Source organism: Mirounga angustirostris, unplaced genomic scaffold (genome assembly GCF_029215605.1).
Source record: "Mirounga angustirostris isolate CCGP_5_RB_7025 unplaced genomic scaffold, mMirAng1.0.hap1 SCAF_5, whole genome shotgun sequence".
In the NCBI taxonomy this organism is placed as follows: domain Eukaryota; kingdom Metazoa; phylum Chordata; class Mammalia; order Carnivora; family Phocidae; genus Mirounga; species Mirounga angustirostris.
In genome coordinates, this window is record NW_026991713.1 from 171,490,450 (window position 1) to 171,506,606 (window position 16,157).

The 16,157-nt window shown below is 55.0% G+C and overlaps 1 protein-coding gene across 1 annotated transcript in view; it reads left to right on the forward strand.

Moving 5' to 3' along the window:
• The first annotated feature begins 11,260 nt into the window (after positions 1 to 11,260).
• The window catches only part of SRRM3 (serine/arginine repetitive matrix 3), a 33,216-nt gene continuing 28,319 nt past the window's right edge, over positions 11,261 to 16,157 (forward strand). Inside the window, exon 1 of the mRNA XM_064590326.1 lies at positions 11,261 to 11,493. Within this exon, the coding sequence (XP_064446396.1) occupies positions 11,261 to 11,493 (233 nt within the window). The remainder of the gene's footprint in view (positions 11,494 to 16,157) is intronic.

The window sequence follows — 16,157 nt, forward strand, 5'->3', positions numbered from 1 at the left end:
TGTGAATTTTGAGTATTCTGGAGATGAATACAAATGTGAGGGGAGAAAAGGGGTCCATTTTTGCAGGAGGGTCAAGCTGCCAGGATAGGAGGGGTGCTTCCTGGGTAAGAGGGGGACCTGGGTGACAGAGATCTCTAGCTTGGTAAGGGAAGACCTAGAGAACGAATGTGGGGTCTCTCTCTCTCTCCCCCTTTACTGCCCGATCCTGCAGCCCCTGGGGGAGGAAGGACCAGAAGAGACTGGAGGCTGTTGCCTAGCAACAGGAGGCGCATCTGGATCGATGGGAATGGCAGGCGAGGCTCCAGCCCCCAGCCCAGCTCTCTCTCTTTGATCTCACCCGGCCCAGCAGAAACCTGGGGGGGATGCCCAGGGCAGCCTGCTTGATTAGAGCTGAGTCAATAGAGGGAATTTTCCATAATGAGATTGTGTGGGCAGTGGAGGCCGCTGCCCTGGCTTGTCCTGTCACCCTCCCCAGTGGGCGGAAGGGGCTTGTCTATCTGTCCCGCACACATCCTTCCTGCTGAGAACTCCTGGGGCAGCACATCACCACCAACTTTGATTCTTCTAAGTCTTGGACCACCGGAGACTCAGAGCCCAGCGCTACCCTGGCCCCAGTAGTACCCAGGCCCCTGACACTTTGGCCAGATGGGGAAACTGAGTCTCAAAAAGGAAAAGAGATCTGATCCTACAGCTTCTGGCCCATCTTACCCTTCCTCAGCCCAGCTCCCAGGGGTGAGCCTGAGGGATCTGGTCCTTGCGGGGAGAAGCGGGTGAAGGGCATGATGGAAACTGATGTCGGCCCACGGGCTTGTCTGATTTCACTGCAGGTTCAGCCCCAAAGGCCAGCTAGGGAGAGTCCTCAGAGAGTACGGAGTTCTGGCACACAGGTGTCTCTCCCCAGGATGCCTCGCCAAGGCCATCTGGCTTGAACCCTCCCCAGAACACAGAGATCACCTCCCTGGCAGCCCATGCCATCGGTGACAGCTCAGCCATGAAAAGCTTCTTTCTACGGTTACACCTCCCCCCACACCACCCCCGCCGAACCTCAAATCTCCATTCTAGCTCAGGCAGCCACAGAGAAGCTGTCTGCCATCCGAAGTCCAGTGAGGACCCTGAAGAGAAGCAGAGTGGGCTGGGTGGGACGGAGTTCCTTTGTTCCACCGGAGTGCAGGGAAGGGAGACTAATAGACTACTTGTTTGTTTGGGATCAGCACTGGTCTATACAGGTCTGCCTTCCAAGTTGAACTGGTCTGCATTATTTTCAATGACCAGTGTTGCATGTTCTGCTCTATTCCATTGGTCTTAATGCTGGTCTGCGTTGGTCTGTGGGTTCCCCCACTGTCCTCTGTTGATGAATCCAGTCTGAACTCTGGCTTCAGGCCCTCCGTGGCCTGTCCTGGACTGCACTGGTCTTGCCAGGGCTGTACCACCTCTACTGTGGGCTCCTCTGTAGGGAGCAGACAGCTGAGGCCTCCTTGTCCTTAGGGACCTGCCACCCAAGTCCTCTGCTCTGGGACCCCAAATCAGAGCCAGCAGAAACAGGGACAGGGGCCCTGGGCTGATCGGCGGGAGCCTGGATGCCAGGCAAGTCCTTTCTACCCATTCAAAGACAGAGCTGAACTCCAAGGTTTACCAAGTATATGACAATGTGACCTGTGCAAAAAATGCCAACAAACGCAAATTCTGGGCACATTGAAGCAGTAACCAGGGACCTTTCCTGCTGAGGTCTCTGGAAGGGGTAAAAAAATAAGTAGTGAGCTCCCCATCAGCACAAACACAGGCTGAATTTCAATAAAAGTTCACAGATGTTTTAATAAAGGCTCACAGATTGGTTGCATTGTGCCAAGCTCTGTGCTGGGCACAAAGGACACAAAGATGGGTGTTACCTTGGAGAGCCCCTGGAGCCCCTGCCCTGGGAGAGCCCCCACCAGGCCAGGGAGCAGTCACAGTAGAAAGAAGTAGATGCTCAGAGTGGCAGCCCAAGGGTAAGGCTCTGAGAGCACAGCAGAGGTGCGTCCCCCACGGGAGGTCAGGGAAGGCTTCACAGAGGAGGAAATGCTTGAGCAGTGTCTTGTAGGGAAAAATGGAAGGGAAAGGGCATTCCAGGCAGAGGGAGCAGCAGGGGCTGGTGTGTTGAAGAGTGCAGTGTGTCTGAGACACAGGGGGTCTGGACAGGTTGTTCGGGACTCAGGTGCCCGCTAACCTACCTGGGCTTTCTCCTGTGGACAGTGGGCTTGCCCTCCCTCCCTTGGCTGCCCTGGACACCCCAGCCTGGCTCTAGGAGTTTGGCCAGCCCTGCCGCATCCATGCATCCATTCCACAGCAGACCCAGGCTGTAGGCAGAGGACAGCTCCAAGCCCCGCCCAGGCCTGGCTGGACAGTGGGGCAGGAGTGGGACCCCCACTGCCCCCGAGGGCTGCAGCCCAGGCTGTGGGGCCAGCACCCTCGTGGGCCAGGCTGCCTGCCCCTCCTGGAAGCGGCCCTTCCCCCAACCCAGCCAGACCCAGCCGCCCCCAGGGCTCTGGCCAGAGCCTGCCTCCCAGCTCCTCTGGAGGCAGCAGGAAGCTCCGGCTGCTGAATAATTAAAAGGAAGGCTTTCAGCGGCTCTCCCTCCCCCCTGCAGCATCTTCTCGAGGGTTGGGTAACAAACAGCAGTGCCAACACCTCCCAAGAGAGACTCCAAGGAAGCGGGGAGGAAGCTCACTCTGCTTAACCCTCTCATTGCTGGCCTGCCTGAGTGCCTTACTCCCCAGTTTCATGCTGCAGGCTCTGTGGGGGTTTTATCTATGAGAAGCCGCCTTGTAGGACTGCTAGTCTTTACAAGCTGGTGCTGATTTGGAATGGTGCTTATCTACCTGATCTGTTCTGATTTATACTGATCTATAGGTCTTACTGGTTAACTCCCGCCTGTAGTGGTTTAAGACCCATTGGCATTGTTTATGGGTAAGACTAGCAGTTAATGCTTATACATAGAACTTACTATGTACCCTTAATTTAAGGGCTAATTACTTCACCCCTAAACTGGGGGGGGGATTTATATTAATCCCATTTTACAGGTGAGGAAACTAAGCACAGAGATTAAGTCAGTTTAGGGCACCTGGTAAGCTCCTTGAACCCCGGCTGGCTCTTCGGCCATTTGCAGATCTACGTCTGAGCTGGGCTGACCCTTAGGGTCAGACCTCTCTCCAAAGGGCAGGGACCCCCAAAAGTGAGGGCACTGGGCAGCAAGAGAGATCCTTGAAAATGCAAATCTGACCATGACCTCCCCAGCTCAGCAGCCTTCACTGGCTCCCCATTACCTGCAGGGTATGGTCCTAGCTCCTCAGTTCCCCGGCCCCCCTCCCCCAGCCCTCTGTGCTCAGCCATGCACAAGCTCATGCTCTTCCCTCTTTCCTCTTCAAGCCTTCTTCCCACACATCCCCACATTCTGCCCAGGACATCCTTCCTCCCCTTCATTGTCCCACAAACTCCTCCTTATGCTTTAAGATCTTGCCTCCAGGAAGACCTCCCAGCTATGCTTCTCCCCACACACCCAGCTCAGTTGACGTATCTGCCATATCCCCCATCCCAGCACTCATCTTGCTACATTATAGGCATTAGTGCATCTTCCCCTGCATCTCTTATCCTCGGGGGTGGGGGCGGGGCAGAGTGGCCATTCACTGAATAGCTGTGACATGAATGAGTGACCTGAACCTAGGGCTGAGGGGGCTGTTACGTGGTCCTGAGCCCCCAGACCCACCCTCTTCTTGTACAGATTGCAGGGAAGGCTTCCAGTTTGTTCTACCCACTACTTGATGACCTTTGCCCATCTCCCCATGCTCATGCTTATGGCCTGGGGGTTGAGAGAAGGGTCCCCCAGGGAAGGGAGGGGTACTAGGAGAGCAACCCCCACTTCTGCTCCAGGGGACATGTCAGTGCCAGGGGTGCAGCCTGGCTTCAGTGCCAGGGGTGGGGGTGGAGTAGGGGCACACCCAGATTCCTTGGACCCAGTGGAGATGGGTTTTCTTTTCCAGCTTGATAAAATATCTTGAGAAACCGCTATGGTTGCGCACTCATTTTTACAAAGACCCGGACTTAGTTTCACAACCTAAGTACCTGGTTTCCTGTGTGTTTGTAAGTTCCATCACGTTTCTGATGTGCCACATCAGAATTTTATTCCTCCAGGAAACTCAGGAGGCCTGCCCCTCCCCACCCCCCTGTCCACACACTGGGCTTCTTCTCTGGGAGGGCTCACCCTCTGTTCACAGACTGGCTTCACCGCATCATGCATCCCACAGACCCTGCCCCTCATGGTCCCAGGTCCCCGGGCAGGGCCAGGCCTTTGCCCTCAGCCTGTGCTGTGCCCTGTCTCCACTCCTTCTTCATTCTACAGACTCATCTTTGGAAGGGCCAATTCAAACACCATTGCCTTTGTGAAGCCTTCCCAGAGCTTCACAAAACAGATACCCTCTGGTCTCTTTCTTGTTCCCCCAGCATGGGGTGGGGTGAGGAGGGTCATCAGGATCTGTCTTCATAACAAGCTTGTCACTGAAAGAATGAACCGTCCCACCACATTATGAAGTAGGGGGTATTGTCTCCATTTTACAGATGAGAAAAATGAGCCTTGGGGAGATTTAAGGACTTACCCTGGTCACCCAGACGGAAGTGGTAGAGCCAGAATTCAAGCTCAAGTCTTCTGGCTCTGAATCCATGCTCTTTGTCTACTCCCCACCCCCGTCCTGGGCCAACGGGAGACAGAAGGACCTTAGTGGCAAGATGGTGGTTAAATTGTGTGACCATGGATCCAGAGCTTGCTTGAAGCCGTGGAAATCTGTACCTTGAGGGGGTGGTGGCCCCGAGTCCCAGCACTCTATCTGGGGAGGTGGGTCTCTAGAGGGCAGGGGCAGGTAAAGGAGCCCCCAAGGGAAGGGTGCTGCTCTCTAGGGATCAAAGGGGGCCCCAGGGGGCCCACCTTGGGGGTTCTCTAGTGCTGGAGGCTGAGATGGGAAGGGGGAGAAGTAGCCACAGGGAGGGAAGGGAAAGTGGCTGAGGTCAGTCCAGCAAACTCCTCGGAATGGTGCCCACCCCCTGCCCTGGCCAACCTCTGCCCTCTCCTCCCTCCCCAAACAACTACCTGGTTCACTCCTGGGCTTCAGTCTTCCCAATGTAATGACAACTCCCAAGCCAGGCCCCAGATCATAGCCTCCTCATATCCCTGATCTGAGGCTTCCTAGGCATCTTCACCTGGACGTGTAGGGATTCCTCACACCCATTGTGTCCAAAAGAGGACAGTCACCATTGACAAGCAACGATAGTGACCACCAGCACCACCCATGAGACACTCATCGCATGCCAGGCACTGGGATAGCATTTCCCAGGGGTTAGTCCTTTACAACACACCCAGAGGGAGAATGCTATTATATTAGTTCCATCTTACAGGCAAGGAAACTGAGGCACAGAGTTTTAGTCACATGACCAAGGTCCCTCAGCTCATGAGTTCCCCCGCAAAAGCCTCCATATCTCCCCATCAAGCCAGGGTTCCCCAGGGCACGTCCCCCTCTCCCCCATCAGATGCATATGTGGTCCACTGCCCCCTCCCCAGACCTGGCCAGGTCGCTACTGTACCTGAGCATCCTACCCTTCTGAGCCCTGGGGTGAGTGATGAGCTCATTAGCTGAGAAGCCTCTGTGCCTGTCAGCAGACTGGACCCTGCAGTACTGCTAGGCTGCTTCGCCTTCAGTGAATCTCTCCCAGCAGAGCTGGGCTTGAAGGTAGCTGCAGCCAGACTGTGTTCCATCCTGTTCTCAGCCAGGCCAGCTCAGGGGAGCCTGGCTTGGGTCTGAGGGATGGAGGCCAGCCCAGGGATTCAGCCATAAGACTTGGAAGTCAGGGCTCTGGCTCTTGAACCACTTCCTGGCCAAGAGGAGAGGAGATGCTGCCCCCCACCCCGGCATCAGCCAGCATTGTTAATATGCACGTGGGTATGGCTCCCCCCTCCCCCCATCTGGGCTTGCCCTTGGCAGCCTCAGGGCTGAGCTCTGGGGGTGGCTGGTGTGGCTCTGGCCACTGACTACATCAGCAGGAAGGGGCCAGGCTGAAGGCTTGGCGGTATATATACAAGTTAGTATTACCTGGATTTCCAGAGGGGGAAAGGACCTGCGGGATCTTTGAGTCCACCATCCTCATTGACCAGTGGGGAAAAAGGGTCCAGAGAGGGGGACTGACTTTCTCAGTGTCTCACAGCCAATCAGCACTAAAGACTTCCCCCATTTGCTGCTCTACCTCCAAAGAAACTCAGTGTAAATGTTTCCAAGGACCTCATCATGTTAGGGTCAGGGTGAGAGTGAGGGCCTGCTTGACCCCCAAAAGCTCCTCACTCTCAGTGCACCCCCAATTTGCCCTCCATGTTTCCCATCACAATAAATGGCTGCACCATCCATCTGGTCTCCCAAACCAGCCCATGAGCTCCCAGATGAGCTCCCAGATGGCCAGGATAGGGTCATGTTCATCTCCAAATGCCCAGGCTTTCATAGGCTCAGGCCCGAGTAGATGCTGGGTGGGTGTTTGTTGAGTGAATATAATGTCTACTTCCTGTTCGAACATTCCCGTGATGGAGAACTCACTTATATTAGGATGAACTGAACTGCTTTTTTTTTCTTAAAGGTTTGATTGCTAAGAGGAAAAAAAAAAAAAATCCTGTCTTGGGCTTAGTTGAAGTCCACTCTAGCTGACTTCCCTGCAGGAGTCCTGGCTTTCTTCTGGAACAGCCCAGATTGGCGAGTGTGTGATGGAGGACTGGCAGCAAGAAGGGCACTTGAGAACTTGTTATAAATGCAAATTCTCAGACACTACCCCAGATCTACTGAATCAGAAACTCCAAAGCTGTGTTTTAACAAATCCTCTGGGCGACTTTGATGCTGAATAAAATCTGAGAACTACTGCTCCAGACTCCAGCTCCCAATGGCTGGTCCAGAGAGAGTCTGTATCAGAATCACTTGGGAAACATGAACGATGCCCCAGAGATTCGGGTTCAGTAGGTCTGGGGTGGGTCCCAGGTAGGCTTGACCTATAAAATACAAGACACCCAGTTAAATTTGAGTTTCAGATAAACAATGATTTTTTTTTTGTATAAGTATGCCCCAACTATGGAATTCATGAAATTCAAATTTAATTTAACTGTGTATCTTGGTATTTTTTTCTTAAGACTTTTATTTATTTATTTATTTATTTATTTGAGAGAGAGAGAGAGAAAGAGCACAAGCAGGGCAGAGGGGCAGAGGGAAAAGGAGAAGCAGGCTCCCAGATGAGCAGGGAGCCCCATGTGGTGTTCGATCCCAGGACCCTGGGATCATGACCTGAGCCAAAGGCAGATGCTTAACCAACTAAGCCACCCAGGCGTCCCAACCCTATCAGATTCCCTACAGATTCAGCCAGGTTTGGCCTAAATCCTCTACAATCCTTCACAATTTGAAGATAGGGATTCTGACCACCTGTATACTCTTATCACCTCCCTATTCTAAAAATCATGTCTTTGTTGAGGCAGCCTAAGATAACATGCCACAATATGATATTGACTCGAATCGGGTCTGTGACCATTGAAAACCCCTAAATCCTTCCTAAATATGCTGCTTCTAAATCATGTCTATCCCATTCCAATTTTAGAAAGTTAGCTTGGGATCCAGCTTCAGAGTGAGGGATTTGTCTCTGTCGTGTTCCACCTTCTTCAATTCCTTTCATCTTTCCAGCCTACTGAGTCCTTTTAGAAACTGACTCTATTTATGAGGCTTCCCAGGTGCTGTCCTCGATGAATCTGATCATCAGATTATCAATGTTCCATCCAGTCAGTGGTGAACATACCAGATCTACATGGGTGAGGACAGAGCCCTGTGGTCCTCCACTAAATACCTCCATCTAATGTGACATTGATCCATGAATCAGCTCCCTTTGAGCACAGGTCAGTCTATCCACCGATTACAACAGTGCAGAATATTCATTCCAATAACCACAATATCTCTCTCTCCTTATGCAGTTTCACAGGGATTCCGTAAAAGATAAGGTCAGATGCCTCTCAGAGAGACCTTGTGCCTACAGTAACTCCCTGGTCGGCTGGCCCAGCACCTGCAGCTTGGAAGGAAATGGGCTCCACATGCAGTGACTATTCTTAGGGGCCTGGCGTTCAGGGGTCATCCTTCAATAACCTATATCTGATTCCTGCCTGGTGGCGGCCTCCAACCCACCAGCTGAAGTTGGTAGAATCCACCATCTGTCCCAGTGAAAATCCAGATGGCCCCTGCCCCCGTGCCCATATACCCTCTCTTTTCCTTCTTAGAGCCATTCCTGAAAGATTGCCCTCAGCGGACTAGCAATCTCAGCCAGGTGTTCTCCTAGTGCTGGGGATAGAACTGCTCGGGACGGGGTCTGGAGATCTGAGTGTGCTCAGAACTGCTCCCACCAGCTTCCCCTCCCCGCTGCCCTCAAGGAGCTCAGGCCAACTTCTAGGCTGGAGAGCCTCGCCCATGTCAGAGAGAAAGCATGCAGGGCAGCATGGCTCAGAACCTGGCTCCGTGGGCTCCCCTGGAGCTGAAGCACTTTCTCCCCATACCCTCAGCACGCCTCTTCCAAGTGATGGGTAGGCTCTGGGGAACCAGAATGAGGGGATCCCTCCCCTCAAAGGGCTCACAGTTCAGGAGGGGGGGGGTCAGATGCAAACAACAAGTTGAACTTCAGTATCTATAGAGGTGAGGACAAAAGCTGGAGCACAAATAGATAATGGCCCACTCTTCCTGAGAAGCCGGGACAGCTTCCCAGAGGAGGTGACACTTGGGCTGGGCCCTGAAGGATGAGCAGAAGCTCCCCAGGTGGAAAAGAGAGGAAATGGAATTCCAGCACAGGGGAACTCTATGGGCAAGGGCCCAAAGGAATGAGAGAGTACATGTCTGGGGACTGATGACCAAGGCCAAGGGGCTTGGCTACAGGATGAGGCGTAGCAAGGGAGGAAGTTGCAAGATAGCATAAGGCAAAATGTGAAGGGGTCTTACACGTTGTTAAGGACTCTGCCAGGAGGCAGTACTTGAGCCCGCCTCCTGTTGTAATTATCTTCTATTTGTTCCACCCATGTGCATCAAGCTCCACCTGCTCATTCAGGCACTGTGCTGGCACTAGGAGTTGAAAGTTAAGCAGCCCTCAGTGGGGGGGCGGGGTGGGGGGGAGGGCAGACCTATGAGCCCACGGTGACAACAGCCACTAGAGGCTATTAACCAGGGCATGACACAGTCTGATGTGCTCCTGGACTGATCTCTCAGGTTGCTGATGGTGATGGTGGGGTGGCGGGCGCGGGATGGGGGAGGCAGGATGTAGAGGCAGCGGATCAGAGTGAGGGGCTTGGATTTTGCTGGTGACAGGAGGGGAGCAAGTGGATAAATGGAAGCGATGTTGAGAAGAGGGGATAGGGGACCAAACTTGGTGACAGGTAAGCTGTGGTGGGCCAGAGCAACAGGGATCTCCAAGCCCCACACATGTCCACACATGTTGGTCCCTGGTGCGGGTGACCAACAGCCAGAAGGGTCACCCATGGCTAAGCACTATGGCCAAGGCAGGTGGAGAGCAGGGCTCTCAGAGCTCCGTGTGGGGCTTAGTGAGTGTGTGGTGTTTGTGGGTCACCCCACGAGAGGCCCTGGTGGAGCCGGGTGCAGGGCTGGGCTAGGACAGAGGTGGGAAGCTGGCAGGGCTTAGGGATGGAGAGAGAGGTTAGAAGAACAGATTTGGTCTGTAGAGCCCCAAGAGCCTTCCTCTCCAGAAGAGTCTAGATGATGCTCCCAGGCACAGGTAGGGACCAGAGGCTCAGAGAAGGTCAGTGACATCCTCAGCGTCACACAGCAAGGAGTAGAGGAGCCTGGCCTAGAACCCAGGGGCTTGGGATTTAGGGGGATGAAAAGAGTTTATGTTCTCATCGTCACCATCACTGCCTGTCACTCTGTGCCCTTCCCTGCCTTCCAGTTTTTGTGGCTCCGAACACCCCCACCCCCATCACTCCAAGGCCAGTGGGGGGAGTGACTGTTGTGGGGTTGTGTTGCAGGAAAGGCCCCATCCAGGATGTCCAGACATGCCCAATCCCTTCTTCCCACCTCCCTCCACAATTCCCTCTTTCCCATCCCACTCCCTGGGAAGGAGGCCTCTCTGTTGCTTAGCAACTAGCTGGAGCCTAGGAGAAAGGAAATGGAAATAGCTGGAGGTGCCTCCCCTCTGTCAAGATAGGTCCTTGGTGCACAGGAGGGTGCTTGCACATGGTGCATGTGCATACTCTACTCTGAGCCTAGTGTGGAGCCAGGGCCTCTTGCCTTTGCAGCCATGCTGCCTCCCACATGACTCTGAGCCTGCAGGAGGATGCGGCTGTCTGCAAAGCTAATGTCGGTGCCATTTTGGTCACATCTTCAGGAGCAGTGTTTCCAGAACAAAGGAGGGGACGGACCTGTGGGCGTCCCTCTGGATCTGGCCCACACCTGGAAGGTTGGCTTTGGAGAAGTTGGCCAGATCAACTGAAAACTGCGTGTGTGGTGGGATTGCAGTCAACTGCATCTTCCCATCTTCTGCAGGGCTGCCCTGGGAACTGACTGGGAGTGGGGAGCCCACGTAGCCTGTGACCCCATAGGCCATCAGGACAGTGTGTGTTCAGAGTGAGGTGGAGAAGTGTAACTGAGGCTGAAGGAAAAACAAAAATAAAACTGACAGATTTTACCTGGGGCACCTGGCTGGCTCAGCTGGAAGAGCACGCAACTCTTAATCTCAGGGCTGTAAGTTTGAGCCCCATATTGGGTGTAGATTACTTAAATAAATTAAATAAATACATAAATACACTTAAAAAAAAAGACAACAAATTTTCCCAGAGACCCATGTGGTTCCCTGGGGAAGTTACTAGCAGGTGTGCAAGCAGGGGCCCAGGAATTGGTATAAGGGAGAGTGCGTTGCCTAGGTGGTTACTAGGTCCCTGGAGATGACTATTCCAAGCCCACGCCCTTGGAGGCATTCTAGTCCAGCATCCACCCACTTTGCAGATGGGAAAGCCTGGTGTGACCCTGAGGTGTGACCCAAAGGTGCTAACCTGACATCAGCCCCCGCCCCCGCCCCCAAGCATGAGAGGAAGCGGATTAGAGCCATGAGTGGGCCTTTAAATCTCCAGGATTAACCCGCGCACAGGAGCTTAGCAGGTGGCCGAGAAGTGACCACCCGCCTGGTGTCTGTCTGTCTCGCAGGGCCGAGGCCAGCGGCTCCGGGGCCAGCCGCCATGTCCTCCACCGTGAACAACGGGGCGGCCAGCATGCCGTCCCCCCCGGATGCGGCGAACGGCTTCCCGCAGCCGGGCGCCTCCTCGGGGACCTGGCCGCGGGCGGAGGAGGAGCTGCGCGCCACGGAGCCGGGCCTGGTGAAGCGCGCGCACCGCGAGATCCTGGACCACGAGCGCAAGCGGCGCGTGGAGCTCAAGTGCATGGAACTGCAGGAGATGATGGAGGAGCAAGGGTGAGCGGCCCGGGGGGCGGGGCGGGGCGGGGCCGGCGAGGCTTGAAACCCTGCGGGCAGGCCAGGGGCCAGACTGATCCAGCCGGGGTGGGGCCCTTGCAAGGCCAGACGAATTTCATTCATTTATTCGTTTATTCAACCAATAAGCTGTCCTGAACGCCTGGTCTCCGTCGAGCTCTGAATTAGGCTCAGATTCACGGACGCCAAGGAAACACAGTCCATGTCTTCCAGAAACATCCAGTCCAGCGGGGCGGGGGGGAGGGGGGAAGAAGCATCGAAACATCCATGGCAAGTCAAGGTCTCAGTTTGCCCTTCTCTAAAACGGCTCTATTGAGCTTCCTGGACTCTGCCAAGCAGGTGCCGCAGCCACGCCCGAGGGCACAATGGGCCCTTACTACGGGGGCGGGGAGACTGCCTGTGGTTTCAGCAGAGGAGTTCCTGCCGGCGGCCACACCTGGAAGCTTCAGTTTTACCTGTTCTGTTCAGAACCAGTCACAGGGACACGCAAGGGCGCCATGTACTGCGCTGTGCAATGTTGGGCCCCAGAGCCAGATTTGAGTCCCTTCCTCAAAGACCACCCCTCACCCCCCTACTCCCTCCCCATCTCAGAAGAGAAACAAGCATGTTTGTAACCAACTCCACCATAAAACAAATTAGAATCATGGTTATGGGCCAGGACAGGAGAGGGCCAAGTGCTTCAGGAGCTCAGAGGAGAGATTCTGAGAAAAGATGTTTGAATGGGCCTTGAAGGATGAGTAGGAGTTCGTCAGGGCTTGTGCATTGATCAGTCAGTAAGGATCTTTTTAGGGACTTCCCTCAAAAGTCCAGTGGAGACAGGACAGGCCTAGCACATGGAGCTGGAGGCAAAGAAACAGAACAAAGCTATTCCCATGGTGCAGCTCCAAGAAAGCTCCATTCTGCATCTGCCCCGAGTATTTTGAAACCAGTGGGCTGGCTGCTGAGGGAGTCAAAGTGGGAAACAGGGCTCACCCAGCAGACTTGCCCTGTCAGTGAGCTGAGAAATCAGAAATGCCCAGTGCATTGGGTCCCAAAGCCATATGGGGGCAGATAGCCTGTGTCCAAAAGCGCTTCCAAACCACACCTTTGTCCACCCAGGCCTCCTGGGCTCCCCAAGAGGCAGCCAAGACATGGCTCATCATCACTGTAGAGCCCAGGAAGACACTGAGGCTCAGAGATAGTCATTGACTGCAGGCAGAACCAAGGCTGGGCCTGGATCCAGGGTCCTCAGGGGGCAGCCAGGCAGAGTCCCTGGTGCACAGAGACTTGGTCCAGTTGGGGGTGGGGAGGGTCCCTGCAGAGAGCAATAAAAGGATGGAAGGCAGCTGAAAGGAGGCTTCCAGCTGGCAATGAAACCAGGTTTGATGAGCCATGGATGTGGACAGAGGAAATGAGATCCCTTAGGGACAGGGTCGAGTAAGGGGTGGGAAGAGGAGAGCCCGAGGACCTTATCAACCTACAAATCCTGCTAAGTTGGGAGACTCAGGCCTTGAAGGGATTGTGGGCAGGTGGGCAAGGTTAGGGAACAGGAGGGGTGCCTGGGCCAGAAGAGGGCCAGCCTTCTGTTCTGTATTCTTGGAAACTGCCTCCTTCTCCCCCGCCCCGGAGCCCCACCTCCTTCCTGAGCCCCCTCTCTCCCCCTTGCAGAGCCCCATTCTATCAGGGAACTCCTAAGGCCCCTTCTCATGGCGCCCCTCCCCTCCAAGCCTCCTCACCCTGGCTGAATCTCCTCCTCCAGGAGCCCCCAGCCCCTCACTGCACACCAGAGGGTCATTATCAGATGAGGGCAGCCTTAGGCAGAAGGGGTTGGTGTTTGGCCATGTCCTTGATGTCAGTCCCCTGGCATCAAGGACCCATGCCTCTCTGGGAGGCACCCACCAGGGCTCTAGTGAGTGCCCTTTCCCCCACCCAAGCCCTCACTCCAGGTGGTCCTTAGACTGGAGTCTCCTGGAAAGCTAGCTCTCAAGTCACCAGCCCCCCACTGCCACCCCTTAGCAGCAGTCTGGTCAGTGGAGGGCACAGCCCAGACGTGAGCAAGCCACGGCTACTTGGCCTGTGAAATAGGGAGTCGTTCTGAGAGTCCCATGGGCTACAGATGTTCGGGGCTTCCCCACCTCCAGCCAGTCCCCATAAAGTGCTCCACGAACACTGGGCACCCTTGCTCTGTTATAGAATCTAGTCATTAATATCTGTTTCTACAAACACTGGTTCATTCGAGCTTATTTACCAGGTTCTCAGGCATTTGACAAATATTCCCACGAGTCACAGGAACACACATTCTTTGGCCCCATTAAAAAGCAATCCCTTCCCTAATATTGATGGATGGCTGGTTAATTCACTGGTGATTGATGCTGCTTTGGAGTCACCTTCCCCGGCAGCCTCCGCGGGCAGCCCGCAATCACCGGAGGGCCAGGGCCAGAGCCCCCCCGTGGGGTATGCTGCTCCCACCCCAGCCCCGACTCCCTCCCACACACACCCACCTATGCTCCTTCCTGTGAGGACTCCCAAGGTGCACAGAGCTTGGAGCTTGGAGGCCTCCCTTCTCCCTGTTCTGTTTCCTCATCCATCAGATGGGAAGAGGAAGGCTGCCCACTGCCGCAGAGCTGCAGGGAAGAACAAATTAGTGACCAAGGAAGCGATTATTTAGGAACCTCCAGGTCTGGGCAGAAACGGGCAGAATGACACAATTTCTAATCTGGGGACCTCTTTGAAAATGCAGTGTCTCCTTACTGCACCCCAACCCCAGAGGGCCATCCAGGGAGCAACAACGAATTTGGCCTGTCCTTCCCTTGTGACTCCTTCCTGGTGGGGACACTGAGACAGGTGTCACTGCCCTCCCTGTCCCCAGTTCCCTGGCCAAGCCTTTGACTTTTAGCCTGAGATTTTGGCACGGCAGCTGGACCCCCTGCATGGTCTTAAGCTGGCAAGTGCTGCCACCCCCACAAGGAGTGGATGGTTTGGTACCAGCCTCCCTATCTCGGCCTTTGCCTCCAGGCCCTTGCCTCCAGGGACAAGAGTCCCAGGTGATTCCCAACCTGGGACGATGCTGACCTGGCAGGGGTGTGGTGTGGAAAAAGGCAGGGAGCCTAGGACTACTAGATCCTCTGTCCCTCCTGCTCTGCGACAAATAGTCCTTTTTTTTTTTTTTTAAGATTTTGTTTGTTTATTTGAGAGAGAGAGCACGAACCGCGCAGAGGAGCCAAGAGAGAGGGAGAAGCAGGCTCCCCGCTGAGCAGGGAGCCCGACTCGGTGCTCGATCCCAAGGACACAGGATCATGACCCGAGCCTAAGGCAGAGACCCAACCAAGTGAGCTACCCAGGGCCCCCAAATAGTCCTTACTATTTATTGAGCAGCTACTATGTGCCACCCACTGCACAAAGTGCTTTGTAAGCATCATTTCCCTTAATCCTTGCAACAGCCTTGAAAGACAAGTTACTACCCCATTTCACAGATGTAGAGGCTGAGGCTGAGAAGTGTATGGACTTGTCCAAGGTCACAGAGCTAGGAAGTGGGGGGTGCCAGGACTCAAAAATAGGACTGCCTGGTTCTCGGCCTCTTCCCTTACTCATGGTCCAACATGGCCTTGGCTGAGGGTTGACCTCAAGAGGCATGAGGGAGCAGGAGACTTGGAGGTAGTGGTTGTACTCAAGACCTCTTTGCCCATCCTCGGGTCCCCAGCTTCTCCCAGCAAGATGTCCCGGGGCATAGAGGGGTCCTCCCCAAGTCTCCACGTCCATTCAGTCCAGCCCTCCCGGCCTCCCAACGACACACGCTGGAGTCCTGGAGCCTGCCGGCTCTAGGTTGAGCCCTAAGTCCCTTCCCTGCACATGTCCTGCTCCAGGTCTCAATGAAACCCTGACTTCTGCTCCTACCGCCCAGCCTCATATGCTCCACAGACCCCAGGAGTCCGGGGAATGTGGACCGTGGCCTGAAGCCCATCCCTCAACTGAGGATCTGGCCCAGCCTCGCTTTTGGACCATTTCCTCCCCAACCCCTCCAGGCCCAGGGCCCCATGCCTAATGGCCCAGCCAGCCTATCTCTCCCTCCCAGAGCCCTGTGAGCCGGGGGCTGGGCAGTGTGGAAGGGCCTCTGCTGTTTGTCTCTATGCTGCTGCCAATGACAAGCCTGTCTCCCGAGGAGAAGGTGAGGTGGGAGGAGTTCCTCTGTGCCTCCACCGCTCAGAAAATGCGACCACTCCTTCTTCCTGGGCACCGGGACAGCCCAGCCGACCAAGGGCTCTGCACTGCCCAACAAGAAAGGCCAAGGCACCTCCAGCCAAATGCCCAAGTCTGAGGCTAGCAGGAACTGGGGTGGACATTGATGAGCCAAGACCCAGGCTTGGAAGAGAGGGGCCCTGCTCTTACAGGCATGACCTAATCCTCCCTACGGTGGGCCACAACACAGGTACCTGGACCTGCAGAAGGACAGAGCACAGCTGGGGGTCAGGGGATGCGTGCTAAGAAGCAGCTAGTGCTCCTCATGTAGCCCCTGACATCCTCAGTCGGTCTCCAGGCCCCAGTCATCCTGCGTCCGTGATGGATTGTTGTCTGCTTCTTCGCCTGTATCCTCATGGCCACTCTCTCGCTCCGACTTCACCATCTCCTGCACAAACCCCTACAGTAGCCCAGGGCCAGCCTCCCTGCCT